This window comes from Nesoenas mayeri (assembly GCF_963082525.1).
Source record: "Nesoenas mayeri genome assembly, chromosome: 5".
Lineage (NCBI taxonomy): Eukaryota > Metazoa > Chordata > Aves > Columbiformes > Columbidae > Nesoenas > Nesoenas mayeri.
The window spans coordinates 26784544-26800101 of record NC_137548.1 but is presented as its reverse complement, the minus strand read 5'-3'; the positions used below and the strand labels follow the sequence as shown (position 1 = coordinate 26800101).

General features: G+C 35.8%; 1 protein-coding gene across 1 annotated transcript in view; it reads left to right on the top strand.

Moving 5' to 3' along the window:
• Nucleotides 1-15558, top strand: part of MIPOL1 (mirror-image polydactyly 1) — a gene marked incomplete at its 3' end in the record, with an annotated part of 161122 nt that overhangs the window by 41322 nt on the left and 104242 nt on the right. Inside the window, exons 9-10 of the mRNA XM_080344816.1 lie at nt 409-442; nt 702-872. Of these exons, the coding sequence (XP_080200942.1) occupies nt 409-442; nt 702-872 (205 nt within the window). The remainder of the gene's footprint in view (nt 1-408; nt 443-701; nt 873-15558) is intronic.

Genomic DNA, 15558 nt, shown 5'->3' with positions numbered 1-15558 from the left:
AAATTATCTGGAAAATTCCTGTCCTGTTTCGTTTGGGGTGTAGTAAAAATAACAAAAATACAACGTCAGGTAAAAGTTGTAAGCCCAGAAATAAATAAAATAAGAGCATCAGTCATTTCTATCACTGGGGAACTTTCTTCATCTAAGCACATATGAACAATTGATCCTTGTAGTCATATATAGCAGTAAACATTAATAACTTAACAGTCTGAAGTCAGTGCTGAAGATATGGAGCATTATTGAAAGATGGAGTCGAGCAGGTGGCACTTTAATATGTTCAGTGTCATGGTTGACTCTAAAGACTAGTAGAATGAAATTACTTGAGGTTCTAAAGATTTAAAAAGCGAACTCATTTTGCTGCACTAAGGAAATGCTACTGATCAGGCTTTCTGTGTCCCTTTTTTCTAGGCTAGAAAATATTAACCCTGAAGAAAATGACATGGTAAGCCATTCTCTGAGGAGATTTCTTGATGTCAGTCTTATATCTTAGAGGCTTAAGTTCAATTGAGTGGGTTTCAAGAACTAAGATGTGGGAAAAAGAAGAATTGACACACTAATAATGTACATCTTTGCTGCAATATGAAAATTCAATAACTTCACTCAGTCAATTTACAATTCACATGTGCCTATTAATTAAAACCCTATATTAAATAAAATATATTAAAACTTCATGTCTGACTAACATATAATGCTGTTGGTAGACATTACAGGAATTACTGAACAGAATAAACAATGCAGACACAGGAATAGATATACTGAAGAATGGAGCTATAATTCTGAATCGAATACACAGGACCAAAGAACGTAAAAAGAAAATAATAGCTGAGGAAATGAATGCAGTAATAGAACAACGCGATGCTGCTTTGTTTCAAGTAAGTCTCTACAAGTATATAATCACTCAATGACAACTGTCTTTTTTTCTTTTTTCTTTTTTTCCTTCTTTACTTTTGGGAGAGAAAATTATTTCTTTTACTTTTCTCTGTTAAAAATCTCAAAAAGACCCCTTGCAGTAAATGGCTGATTAATGATCAACTGTTTCTTCGTGGTAGTGTTGCCCATTGAAATGGCATCAGTGCATTTCATGAAAAAAGTTATTTTCCTATTTTTTTCACCTGATCACTAGCTGTCTCCTTTTTAAAAACAACATAGTTTTCAGTGTCTTGACCAATATAAAAAGCTATTAAAGGCTTAGTTTTGCAGTGTGCCGTATTCATGTAATGCATCGGTTGACAGTTAACTGGGACTCAAGGATTTATAAAGGGTTATAAGTGGCAGAAATATCCCTTAAAGGAAGATAATAGTACCACATGCAACAATGCAAGTAATTCTTACATTTGTTGCTTTACATCAGGAGATGAAAATCAGGATGTAGTCCTTGACTTTCAAAGTCTTGTGCTTCTGCTACATGACTTGAAAGAACTGGAGGTCTTTTTCCTGCTCAGATCACTCATTAGCTACAATTTCCTTCTTTTTACAGAGCAATATTGTCTTCATTCTCTTCACAATTAAGTGACTCTTTTTGCTTTTCCCATCTCATGGAAGAGTTTTTCTTTTTTTCCCACCTTCTCCCCCCCCATTCCCCCAGTTTTCTTTCCTGGCTTTTAACCTCAATTTAGCCCAATAGGAACAGGCTGTAGGGAGACGCAGCCCAAGTAGGGCATATGACTCCTGGGAAAACACAAAATTTTAGACTAGGTGAAACTCCTTATGTATTCTTCCCAGGCAAGAAATTTCATCTGACTCTTCCAATATTGAAAATTTAGATTTTTAATGTGGGTTACCAAAGTTATCCTACATCTAATTAATTTTTATTAGATTTAAAGTCATGTTTGTGATCTTGAGTGGTATTGATAGTGTTGATAATTGAATTTATGTTGTATTGAGAAGTCTCCTGGTAAAGGAGTCCCATCTACACACCCTGTATTTTTCACTTCTTTTCAATAATTGTTTTTGCATTCTCTGCTTTAACCTTGGAAGCCCCATCTGCCTGGTGCTTAATGGTTTTTGTGTGTCTATTCAGTATGTGTTGCAAAGGATGTTAATGGTGGAACTTTTTCAGTCTACTTTCTTTTGCTTTTAAAATAAAGACGGGCAGCATAGCTACTGGAAAACATCCAACAGTCCTGCCACAAGTTTAGGTTCTTCTTATTGCACAATGCATTTGAAAAGTGAGCAGCTTATAAGATAAAAGCTTTCAGCAACTGAGAAGGATCTCTTGATATTTTTATTTGTTTTTTGTCAGTTTTTGCTGCTTTGTTGATGTGGACTTTCAGGCATGCTTGGACCATAAAACTTTTGTGAATGTCAGAAGAATGTTGTTGTAGGGCATTTTAACATACATTTTAACTGAATTGATTTTTAAGCTGCCTGTTTAAGGAGTAACCTTTTCCAAGTAATCTTAATGAAGGTAATTATTTTATATGGTAATGGCTCAACTGCCACAACTAGCAAAGACACCTCTAGACCTGTCAACAAGAAGCACAGGTAATGTTAAGTAGATAGTGCAGCTGAAAAAATAAATGGAAAAAAAATCCTCACCACATGAAAATGTAAGTATTCAGTATAAGGCTGTACTACTGTGATACCATTTGCAACTTGTAATACCATTGTTTTAAATTAGTTATTATTAATAGAACTCTATTAATCTTGTGCTGTGTTTTCACGTATGTGGTGCTTTTATGGCTGTAACTCTTGAATCTAGAAAACTCATCTTTGGAATCAAAGCTACCATTTCTACCCGCATTTCTCACTTGATGATTCCTTGGGAATTGGTACTGTACTTGAATTATTAGTAGTCTTTTGTTAACATTGCAATAGCAGTAGTTATTACAGTGCTAACAGCAAGAACAATAGGAGAGGGATTCCTATGTTAGACCACAAAGGGACTAGATATAATTCAGGGGATGTATATCCTTAGCATATCAAATGCAAATTATTGGAAGTTAGATCTGAGGTTGCCTCAGGCGTTCATAACATCTGCAAGTTAAAATGTTTTTGTTTTTGGTGGAGGTGACATCAAATATGAGGGGGCAATTGATGAGAACAAGCTGATATGTAGCAGGAATAGGGTGAGCCATTAGTGTGCTGTGGCTGTCCTCTGGAAAAGGCATTTTTAAAGTACAGAGGTCACTGGGCAATGGAAGGTAAATGCTTCATGTGAACACCATGTTGCTCTGTTCCTACTTGCTGTTGCACGGTGCTGGAGGAAGCAATGTCCTTTGAGTGACCACCATAACCAGTTCCATATGGCAGAGAACTGCCTATATGATAATAAGGGTTTGGATTGCCTGTGTTTAGTGAAGCTGCAGCTGTTATTCTTTTTTATGGTTTCCTTCATAATGGCCTGATATTTGGCAGTTGAGCACAGTGAATACAAGTAGGATCTAGCTTTTGGGGGTTTACTTGTAGGATTTCTGATTTTTCTCGGTAAGAAACAATAACACAAAAGCCTTCACAGCTCAAACTCATTGCTTTGATTGTCCATTGTCCATTCTGTTCCTACAGAATGGACATTCTATATACTTTGTATTTCCTATGAACAAGTAAATACAGATTACTTTCAACTAGTCTTTAAAATGCAGATTTGCAATACTTTTTTCTGGTAGTTACACCATTGAGTTACATTTAACTGGATCTATTGCAGCATACTTGACAATGGTTAGCTATTTGTGCTTCTTCTATTTGAATTTTACTTTAATATTTATTTTTTTTTTTATTCTTCAAAATATGAGGAACACTGTACACGTCTCGGAAAGGTCATGAAAATGGTTTTTCTTGAATCATATTACCCAAGAACCTCTGCATATTTTTTTGAGATTTCAAACATGAATGCTACATCTTACTTGGAAGCAGATAGAAGCACTTGTATCACTGTATTGAGCTGTGCATGTGTATGTAATCTTAGATCATTCACTAGATTGCTGAGCAAATATGCAAACTACTTTTTGTATGTGTGAAAACAAATAAAATGATATAAACTCAAATATTTGATACTACTTTTCATATGTATTTTCAAGTGAATAAAAAACAAACAACTAAAGCGTGGCTAAACATTGACATCCATCTTCTCCTGTACCAACCCCCTTAATAAAACAAACTCAACTGTTTGGTTGTATTTGCTAAGATATGTTTGTTAGTGAACAGATATTGTTTTATACTGGGGAGCTCGAGTCTGTTTTATGACTAATCCTCTGAAAGGAAAATGGAGAAAGATGCTGACTGTCATGAGAAATAAAACATCAGTTTCTTGTCTATAATGTGTGGTTTTGCCTTAACCCATTCAAGGAAAAAAATTATTTGTGCAGTTGGGTCTGGTACAGGTCTGCCTTTCTTCAAAAATCTTTCTTGACTAAGTAATCCAATTAGTGACAGACATTTAGTAAAGATTACATATGGCATAGTCACATTGTGTGATCTTCATAAAATATTTAAAGAAGTGGTTTCCAGCAGGAGGCAATACAGTGCAATGTCTCAAACTAGCAACCTATTAACTGCATCACACCTCATGGACAGGAATGTTAACGTGATTACAGGGTTGGCAGCTGAAGCTGAGGACTTGAGTAAGTCATTACAATTACTTTTCTTCTGGTTTAGAGAAGGGGACCTTTTATTTGGTACAACTTGAAGGAGCGACTCTTTAAAAGATAAATAAGAGATGGTTTATAGTTCAGAAGATAGTGTATTTGTTATATTTTCAGTCCTAGCTTCCATTTTGTAAATATCTTTTTTAAACTGAGAACAGTCAGTTTTATACAGAGTTTTAAATATTAAAGGTGTAGAATTTGTTGTTAAGGAAAACCAGTGGCAAAGTATCGTCTGTAATATAGGAATCTTGAAGCAATAACAAAACTGACAAGCAAACCTGGTTTTACAGCTTTGAATAGTTTGATCACATCCTGCTGTGCAGGAACATGCTTATGACTGTTCATGTAAAAAATTGGCATACACCCAGTTGCTCATCTGAAGCAAGCTTAAGTACCTTTCTCCATTTTGCGGCACTCTTTGGCAGCAGCAGCGCTTTATCATCATTGAAAACAAAGATGAGAAGCACTATGCTTGACTGCCCCACATTGTCAGTTTCGTCTAGTGACTAATAACTGATAAATGTCTGTACTTAAAACAAGGTGACCTCTTGCTACCTCTTTTTCTTACATTCTACTCAAGCAATTGTCCTTCTTTTACACCAAATAAGGTGTAAAGCTCTGTGTTATCTGTGATTCACAGAGCATTAAGACTTTCTCAGCACACATGAGTGAACAGGTCTTATTGAAGTTATAAACTCCAGAGCTGTGTTAAGAGTCAAAACAAGAAAAGCATATGTAAATGAAAAAAATAACCTACAGATCTTGGGCCCTTAAATGGGGAATACTCAGATAGTGGGTTACAATGCCTCATGACTCTATCTTAGAATAAACGTGACCCCTTTGCAACCCAAACCACAGTTTGGGATGTTATTTTTAGTAATTTGAATTAGCAGATCAGTTTTAAACCCTTTGTTTTGGTAGCCTTTGATACTTTCTGGTTAAGGATAGCAATCAAGTTATTGGTTGGCAGGAGCACATTTGACAGTGTCCTCCACAGCTGCTCTGCCAGGGTGCTTCCCCTGCTACCTTTTCTCTTTTCCTGCTGATATTTGGGAACACAAAGAGAAAAGGTAGGACACTGTGATCACAGTTGTTTGTGAATCAGGCAGCTGCTGTGGGATACTGATGATTTTGGTCATGGGCTTATTTGAGGAGGGAAGTGAAGGTAGAAGGGATGTTTATTGTAATTTGAGGATCCAAGGACCATGCTGGTTCACTCTTACGGCTGGTTTCTTTGGGCAGGCAACAGCAAGTTCCTGTTGCCCTATTTGCACTGCTTTTCTCTGAGAGGTAGGAGATGAATGGGTGAGGGGAAATTACTTGCCAGCAGGATGGTTAAACAGAGAGAGATGAGCTGTCTGCCAGATGCCTCTTTTGCCCTGCAAATTTATTCCAAGTCCTGAGAGAAAGCAATAAGGATATTGAATAAAATATAGAATAGCTTTTAAAAAATCGTTTTAACAATGAAAGTTGAACTGTGACTGCAGGAAGAGAAGAAACAAGAGTTGAAGAAATGTTTGTTAGTTTTATTGGTGTTCACATCAATGTCCTCAGGTAAACTTCACAGACGTCTCTGGAGGTAAAACTGAGTAAAAAGAGATCCTGAAGAAAGATCACAAAAAGTCAAGTTATATGAGCAATTGTTGTGATGAGCAATATGAGTTTTCCATTTGATTGTGTTGCACTGGAATGGTGCTTCATAATGTCACATTTCATTTCCTGTGCACCTAAATAAAGATAATCCTTTGAAAGTTTGACAAAATCCATGTTTTAGGAAGCCCATGTTATACTGAACACGGTTAAATCTTTGTTTTCTTCACTGCTTCTCATAATAAACGAAGTGAATCTGACTGACTGCAGTATTTTCAAAGCACCAAACAGAGCCAGGGACTGCTGTAGTTGTCAGGCATGGAGTAAAACTGTTGGGAATTATACTGAAGAGCATCAAGAATCCTTTGCATCTCACGAAAAAGCAGGTTCTTCCCTACTTGGCTGCTTCTTCTATAAACAAACCCAGATTGGAAAATTATAATTCTTTCTGAGATGATCAGGTATGCTCTGACTCTTTACATCAGATATATTTATGCTAGCTGTAGCATGAATATTTTCCAGGGGAATACTCTGCTAAATATTTGGCTACATTCAGAAGATGTATGAAGTATTTTTTTCTTCTGAAGTAGGAATTTTAGTCCTCTGGAAACTAAAATAGAGAGGAAACTGGCTAAAGAGAATCCTTTTGATGTCTTGCACTGGGTTTTCTGATTTGTGTAGAATATTCCCCATCTTTCATCATGGTGCTCTGTTTAGTTTGATCACTGTATGTAACTCTTGGTTCTCAAGGCATTAAGAAAGCTGAGGAGAGGCGAGATGTTCAGACAAGATGATAGAAGATTTGGGGACATTACACATCTCTGTCTGTAGTGTCAATTGGTCTCTTGCAGTGATGTAACAAGGTTCTCTGTAGGCAGGTATCTGTTAGTAGGGCATGAAACTCCCTTTGATTTCACTGGAGTCAGAATTTCACTAGTGAAAGTGAGTATTTGGCAGATTATTCCTTAGTTTGACTTCAGTGAGGCTTCGGTTGCATCAAGTCTTGTAGTGTTTGAGTTAATGCCTCTCACAGCTGGGAGTGCAGGTCGGCTGGTGGGTCATTATTGGGAGACAGAAGAGGATCTGAAGGAAATTACCCTAAGGAGCTCTCATACTGGATTTTTGTATTTAGTCCATGAATGTGAAGTATGAGTAAATATATAAATGTTAATGCAATGTTTCCTTGAAGAAAGGGATTATGATTTGCCTTTTTGTACTTTGGAAGCAAAATTTTAATTGATAATACATGTCTTCTTTTTACCACGATACGATTTTGGCTGAATGATGCCCTGAGACACATCATTGTTTGCGTTGTTAAATCACCTGTTGTTCCTCTGCAAACAGTGTGTTGTGCAGAATCCAGAAAATACATGTCTGCATAGTATTTGAGGGCATGATCAAGCTTTGTGTCTTTAATTGTAAACTTTAATCAATTTTCAGTTGAACATTCATCTTCTTTTCAGTATCTAGGAACTCCTCACCCCTTAGAAAAGGACAGTAAATTTAAATGCAAGCTTGTTTGATTAATTGCTATTTGACTCATCTGTCATGGTGCTAAGCTCTAGGTTCACACAGCTTAGACTTCCAAACCAATTTCTAGAATTAATTTAAATATTTAATGTCAAAACCCAAGGATGAAAGAGAGGAAAAATGTTTTGTATGCTTTTTGGTTGCCTGCTTCAGTAGCAACAACTCATAGAGGGAACTTCCAATGTGATACAAGAAGAATTCAAATAGTATTCCCTCTGAAGAGGAGACTGAATCATTGTGCAAGCAGTGAGTTCTGTAGGTATGAGAACTGTTGTAGAGGTACCTAAAGTGAGTTTTCCACAGTATTTAACATGTCACGGTTACAAGTTAGGTACTGAGTGTTGAATGAGATTTCAGTTTGCTTATCTGTTGGATAAAATATCTCTGATTTTCTTAAAAAAAAAAAAAAAAATCCATATGTGTGTTTCATATTAAAAGCTGGCTTTTTTAGGCAACTTTCTAAGAAATTTTTCTGCAAAAATATTATTTTGGATACCCAGATGAGTTTGCATAAAAATTATTTTGATAGGTGACAAGCAAGATTTTTTTTCGTATTTATATTTAATGTGGAGCCTCAAAAGGTTAATGTATCTGACCTACGTGTTCATCTTCCTCCTTGCCTTTACCCAATTGCCATTTCTAGAATGTTCACAGTTGCAACTTTGTATTATGTCTGTATTAGCAAGTACTGTGACCAAATAGGAATGGATCTGGAGTATGAAATAGTTCTCAGCGTCTCACATCCACATTAACATGTTTCAGGGTGTGTGTATGTTGGGTTTTTTTGTTTCTCTTCTTTGTTTACTTTGAACTAGCTGTAGTCAAGTCCTGTGAGCTGAATACACATTTGTATCAGAGTGCACTAGTTGCATTCCTGGAGTGTATCTTTGAGTTTGCTTTATCAAAAAAAGGAATCCAGTTCATGCTCTCAGATAGCGCTCCATGATGCAAAACAAAGCATAAGAAATAGAGGCAACTTAGATAAATTGCAAACAGCACCCACAGTGAACAGTAGCATGCAAATTTTGTTTCTTCGGTGGAAATATTTGAGTCATTCGGAACTTTAGATAGAAGCTCAAAGCTTCATTATTTGTAAGTATAGAAAGGGAAAAAATCCATTTAATCCAAGAAAATATTTTAAAAATTAATTACATTAAAGCTCTGCTAATGTATTGAATGAAATTAAGGACAAAAATGAGAGAGATGACTTCAAGAAGGAGAACAAGATTTCTAAAAATATTTTAAAATAGCTGAAGAGAAGTAAACGCTATCAGTGTTCTTGGAGATGATATTCCAGTATGTTTGTATTCCACTTTTTTACTTTGAAAATAATTAGACTACTTTATATGTAGGCTTTTCTGGTGAAGATTTTGGACCTGTCCACAAACATAATTGAACTTCAAGGAAAAATAGGTCTCGAACTAGTAGCACAGATCACAAATAAAATGACACACAAATTAAAAGTTTTGATTTAGTTGGACAGTGGAGATGTCTTCAAAGAATAGCAGCCAAACTGTATGGCTGATCATGCCACTACTAGGACATCAGTAGTTGACTAAGAATAGTGTGGGACATGGAGCTAAGAAGAATAAATGGAGCTTCATTTTGTTGAGTTCATTTTTCCCCCAGAATCCTTAAAGTGAAATACTGACCTATCTTCTAACAGTGCGATACCCTCCACAGTCAGCCTTATGATTCAACATGTGCATTAAGCTGTAAAGAGAGGTGGTGAGTGAGTAAGTTAAGATCCAGCGCTAACAGAGGATGTAAGGAAATATCACTGTAATGATGATAAGCTGATTACTCATTTTCAATGGAATGGTAGGTGATTGTGGCTGAAATGCAGGACTTAATAAACATTTTTGTAACTTCAGTTTCTCTCTAGATTTTTAGTTGTTTTACATGAACAGGTAACAGTTACCACAACAGCAGTTTTTCCTCTTGCTTTGGTTTGGACATTGTGACTTTTTTTTGGTTATAAAGGCATTAATCAATTTCTAGAAGTCCTCATGCTTGAGGAAGTTATTTTATATATTCTGGTCTAAAGTAAGTAGTGGCCCTGGAAAAAAAAAAAATAGAACAAGAAAATCTATCAATATTTTCTTTATGAAAGGAAGATTTCACAGTAGCATTAACTTATCTATGTCTCATTCACCAAGTATGCCTACATTTGTTTGTTGTATGGCTTTACTGTTTCGTGCTTCAGATGGTGAGTATCTAGGATTTACCCTCTTTTCCATGTTCTGTTTATTCACTGTTAATTATTTTTCAAGCCGAGTTGCTTGAGAACAAGAAAAAATTAGCTTCCATTACCCTCTATTGCAAATGAAGGACAGACTTTCCTGTTGTGTGTGGTCTGCATGTGACTGCAAGGTGCTGTTGTCAGAGAACTTGTTAGTGCTGATGTTAGCGTTTTGTTGTCATTCTTTTCAGCAGTGTTTTTAAAGTATTTATTGTTCAGTCTGCAGTGGGTATGCACAAAGTCAGCACAAAATACCGTATTCTGATTTATAGTTTACTTTTGTGTTGAAAATAAGTGGATGAAGAAGAGTAATAAATCATAAAAGTATGCCAACTTTTTGCAATTCTGGATTTGTTATCAGAAATACAGAATACAAGTGGTTAACTACAGGATATTTCATTGGTTCAATGTACTGATGCAGGAAGTTATGTACTGCCAATGCAGTAATGCTTCTGAATGTATACTTTCTATGGTTGATAATGTAGAATTTATACTGTCTTTTGAGAGAAGGGAGAGTTTTAACATTACCTCTAGTTAATGAACGAGCAGCTATACATATGTAAATTTAAGTGTATTAACCAAAGTTCTGCAGCAGTAACTGTTCATCTTTCAGTTATGCTGAGTTGTTTATTTCTTAATTGGCTGGAACACCTTTCTCTGCTATCTGCAGAGTATTACCAAAGTTTAGATAGAACATAAAAAACAAGAGTAAAGGTCTGTATCAGAAGAATTACTATGAACACTTTGCTCGTAGTTGTCTCATGACTTGTCACCAACAGGTAAGATTTCCTTCCAAGTCACGTTGTGATCATCATGAGTAGTTTCATGCCTCAGACAGAGATTGTATTACAGATCCCAGCAATGTTAGGAAACAATAGATTTCACTATTTTTTGCCTGAAAGAGCTCTGCTGGGTTGTGTTCATTACAGGAGTGAACACCAGCCCTCTCTGTGAGTTTACCTGCTTCATCTTCTGTAGCTTTGAGACAAAGTCTTTTTCAATCTGCATGCACTTTTTAAGCATCATTTCTTGAGGTCCCATTCACAATCAAAATGTTAGGACTTTACCTCAATCTCAGTATGCAAAACTAGTTTTGAAAATCTCACAGTGAAAATGAAAGCATTCAGTGCCTCCCAGCAGAAAGAGCAAAATCTTTGTTAATCCCTTGTGCCAAATAATCATATCAGCCTGCTTTCTATTGTAGGGCTAGCCAGCAGCTGTGTGTCTCATTACATGTTCTCTTTATGTCATGTGTGTTGTCTTCTGTGGTATCCAGACACTTCTCAGCAGTAGTCATACATTTACCCATTTTGTTTGTTTTGGCAGGCAGGTCCATCACTTTGCTTTCAGAAAGTTGTCATAACATTCTTCTATCTTTCTGTTTTTCTAAATTTTTTTTTTTGCCTAGGGCGTCCTACCCTCCACACATGAGGGATGAAATTACCATGAAGCTTTGAGTTGAATGAGAGCAATGTTGGTAATTGCACATATCAAAAGCAGCTGATTTTAGGTTTAAGCATTTCTGCGTTTCAATAATATATCTGAAAGCTTTTAGGTGGCTGTTAATTCCAAGCTGCATGGTGAGTCCTCTAGTGTGCATCTATTTGGGTCGCTGGTCATATCAATACCTGTGAAGCTTCACTTCAGTGAAGCTAAAACTATATTTTGTTACAGAGGTGAAATCTTCACATTCAATCACCACTTAATATTTGAAAAGTCTTGTTCATGTACCAAAATCATACAGACGTTTCTCAGTATTACTGAAGCTGAACAATACATAATTTCTAAATGTGTGGTTTTGTTTTAGTTTTACAGAGCTTTTGTTTACTTTCTTAAACATTTATTGGTAGAGTGTCTTTGTCTTCTATGTGTGATTCATTTTAAGCTTGTGCAAAGCTGATTAATTTCTTGATTTTTTAAAATATATTTATTCCACTTTTCAATGCATTTGAGAAATTTGAAAATATGTCTGAAACGTGCATTTTATATACTTGCTGTTACCTAGATCTCTGTATCAGTGAGAAAAAAAAAAAACAAACTGAATTCATAATAACATTAGAAGATTTTTAATTAGTTACTCCATTTTCACACTTTTTCTCAGACATTTAAAACACAGATATTGCTTTCAGATAGTAGTGATCTTTAGTATCAAAGTTTCCTAAAAAGGCATGTTGCTTCCATGGAGAAGGAGCAAATACTACTGATTCAGGTAATTTATTCTAAAAGTACTTCTTGTCCCTGACATATCTGCAGAGCTTTGTGCTTTCATCTACCTAGTTAGCTGGTTTAGTGTGTTAAATTTCTACCTTAAAGTAGCTTTTATTACATATAATAGAATTTCTGGGAGAATACATTACACCACAAAAACTTGAAGAACTGCCACTTAAGCAACTGATGACTTTATTGAGAGTGTGGTATTTGTCAGGACAAACAGTGTGTACCATGAGAAACACCTACAATCCCATTATTACAGTATCCAAAAAGAATAAAAAGCTGTGTCATATATACAGTGATCCATGATATTATTTTCTTGAATACTTTGATGATATTTAAAAATGTACCAGAAGTATTCCTGTCCTTTTGTGCAGTAAATATCAACATAACGTTTAGGAAATAGTCTTGTTTGCGTATGGATTTTAAGAAAATCCATTGAAGGTAATTGAAAACCAGCTCATTAGAATGGCAGATTGTTTACCAAATTTTGTTTTCTTGTCAATTAATATTGGTTATGTTCAATTAAACAAGGTTACACTTTCTGAAAACATGCCTCTGTCAGCAGATGAATGCCTTGCATGTATTTGAGAATCAGATTCCTAATTTCTAGATCTAGTTGGAAAGCTGTGGATGTTTCTTTCTAAAATTTCTTCTTGTCATATACCTTCACTACTTTATGTGGCTGAAAACTCAGGTGTATCAGCCAAAACTACCACCATTCTACTGTATATATTTTTTGAGTACCAACACTGCAGATTATTAACTAGGGGTGGGGAAAAGGCTTTAAACAAAAGCAATTATCAGCTATCTGTCATGGTGTGTTGTGTCATATGTTTGACAAGCTGTCTCTTGGCCATGGGCCATCTGGTTGTAATGGAACTAACTATGCTTCTAAGGAGCCAGCAAAACACATGGCCATGGGAAGCAATGGCTCTGTATCATTTGGTCAAGTCAGTAAAGCAAAGATTTGGGGTATAGTAATCCCAGTTTTGACATCATCTTGTCAGGTGTAAGCTTCTTAAACTTTTTGACCTAATTTCTCATCCCATTAAATATGAAAGTCCTATTTACTAACTTTATTTAATGTTAGAAAAAGCGACTAGTCAACGTTCATCAAGAGTTATCAGCAAACACCTGCATAATAAGAGTTATTGAGAAGAATTGCATATAAAGAGAATATTTATGGGAACAAGATGAAGCAAAAATGTAGACAAAAATGAGACAGTGCAGTGGAATGAACCTCACATGGCCCAAGATGAGAATTGAGAATTAGAGTATGTGTATATTCTGCTGTGCAAAAGAAAGGAAAAAAGATGCAGCATTTGAGGAGGGAGAAACTAAAGAAACTGAAGAGGGAAGACCTGTGTTTCCTTCTTAGCAACAGAGGGGAAATAAAACAAAAAAGTAAAATAGCTAGTAAAAAAATAAAGTTAATGGCTTTCTGAAATTTATGTTTCTTTTATTCAGAATACATAGTCTTTTTGTAGTCTCCCTCATTAGAGATATTTAAAAGATATCAAAAAACCATCTAGTCCTGGGAAGTTGGCTTTAGGTGGCCTGCTTGAGCAGGACGATTAGGAAGGTTAACCTCCAGATATGCTTTCCAACCTCAACCCTTCTGTGATTATATTGCCATGTTAGATAGAACATGCGTAGGATCGACAAATCTGCAGGAATAAATGGGTTTTTTGAACCCATGTGATGAAGATGTGGCTGGCTACTGAGGAATCTGTCCCTATCTAACTGAAGACAGAAAATCAGTGGTGTAGTAGGTTATCTGCATTTACTAAGTATTGTGACTGCAGTAGCCCATTTCATAATATTACTGCTCAATGTGCTAACGAATCACACAGTAGCTAGCAGTAGAGATTAGAATGATGAAAGCTATCTTACAAAATTGTGTGTAAATGAGCATGTAGGAGATGCATTGACTTGGAAAACAGATACTAAGGCTGTAAGTAAAACATCAGTATAATATTTTAATATTCAGCTGCTCTGACTGGCTTCTTTGAGACCCTTCTGGCAGCACTACTTACTACTCAACCAGGGCAGAAGTTATTTCAGATAGTCAGGGTTTTTCAGTCCTGGTTCTCTTGTGAGTAGTGTACTAATATATGCCATGCTTTAATGGCAAATTCATTCCAAGGTGTCTTTGGTGTTATTTTATTTTCTTTAAGTTTTTTAAGATGTTGAGGTTAGTTACTCTGAATTCTTTTCTGTGCAGAAGCTTCTACTCTGAAATAGTCTCTTGAATCTGTATGCTAGAATAGCTAAGTCTAAGTATTATGGTACTTACAGACCTTTATTCAGTGGTTTAGAATTTAGCTAAAATATTTACTTTTTAAAATTTTTTGTCATTGCTTTTTAAAGAGCGTCTTGACTCTTGAATTATTTTTCCCTCTTATGATAAAATTTTAATTAGTATTTTCCATTTCCTGAGTTATTTGCAAGTATTTGTAATTTCCTTGGCTTTTTAATATAACACACGGACATGCAAACTATATGAAGTTCATTGTACTGTGCCAGTTCGTAGTGTTTCTCCAACGCTGCAGTGAGGCGTATGTGTGAGCAAGCATATTAACCTTGCATACTACTCCTCGGCTTACTTACTTAGTTTATACATTATTTATTAGTCTTATAGGCATGAAATTAAGAAATTGAATTAATAATGTGACTTCCATGTAAAACAGAAGTCACTTATTTATGTATGACAGGCAATTAGAAAAAAGGAAAAAAAAACCTCTTAGGTTAGTTGAATGCATTTTTGCTTAATTTCAGATGCAGTACAGCCTCATGAATAAATGTTTGATTCCAAGTTACTGGGTTTATGGTCTCATTAGAAACAGCTATAAAGAATGGATCAGAGGCGAGGAAAGATGGGTAACTTATATGCAACAGATACAGGAGAGTCTAAAGATGACCCAGTTATGTGGCTTCAGCAGCTTTTGCTGTTACATTTCCTCCTGCAGGTCAGGAGTCTGTCTGCACCCCGTTTGCAGAGTCGTCCAGTGGCACCCCCAGCACAGGGACCCTGCTTGAGCGACCTGTAGTCACAGCTCAAGAACATCACATTTTCCTTTCTCTTCCTCTTCTTGCATATTTTCTATAATGGGTGTCATTGATTAGGGAAATCTGTGTGCGCTGATCTCTTTAAGAAGTAGATCAAGCTTGTCTTAATCTTTGAAATGTCATCACTGAAATAAAGTGTAAGAATATATAAAGAATGGAGTTGGGTGGCTAAGTATCATAGGGCTAGGCCATGCTGTTGAATAGCTGCACATGTGCCCTCCTTTTGGCTGGGATAGAGTTAATTTTCTTCCTAGTAGCCGTTATAGTGCTGTGATTTGGATTTGGGATGAGAATAATGTTGGTAACATGCTGTTTTAGTTATTGCTGAGC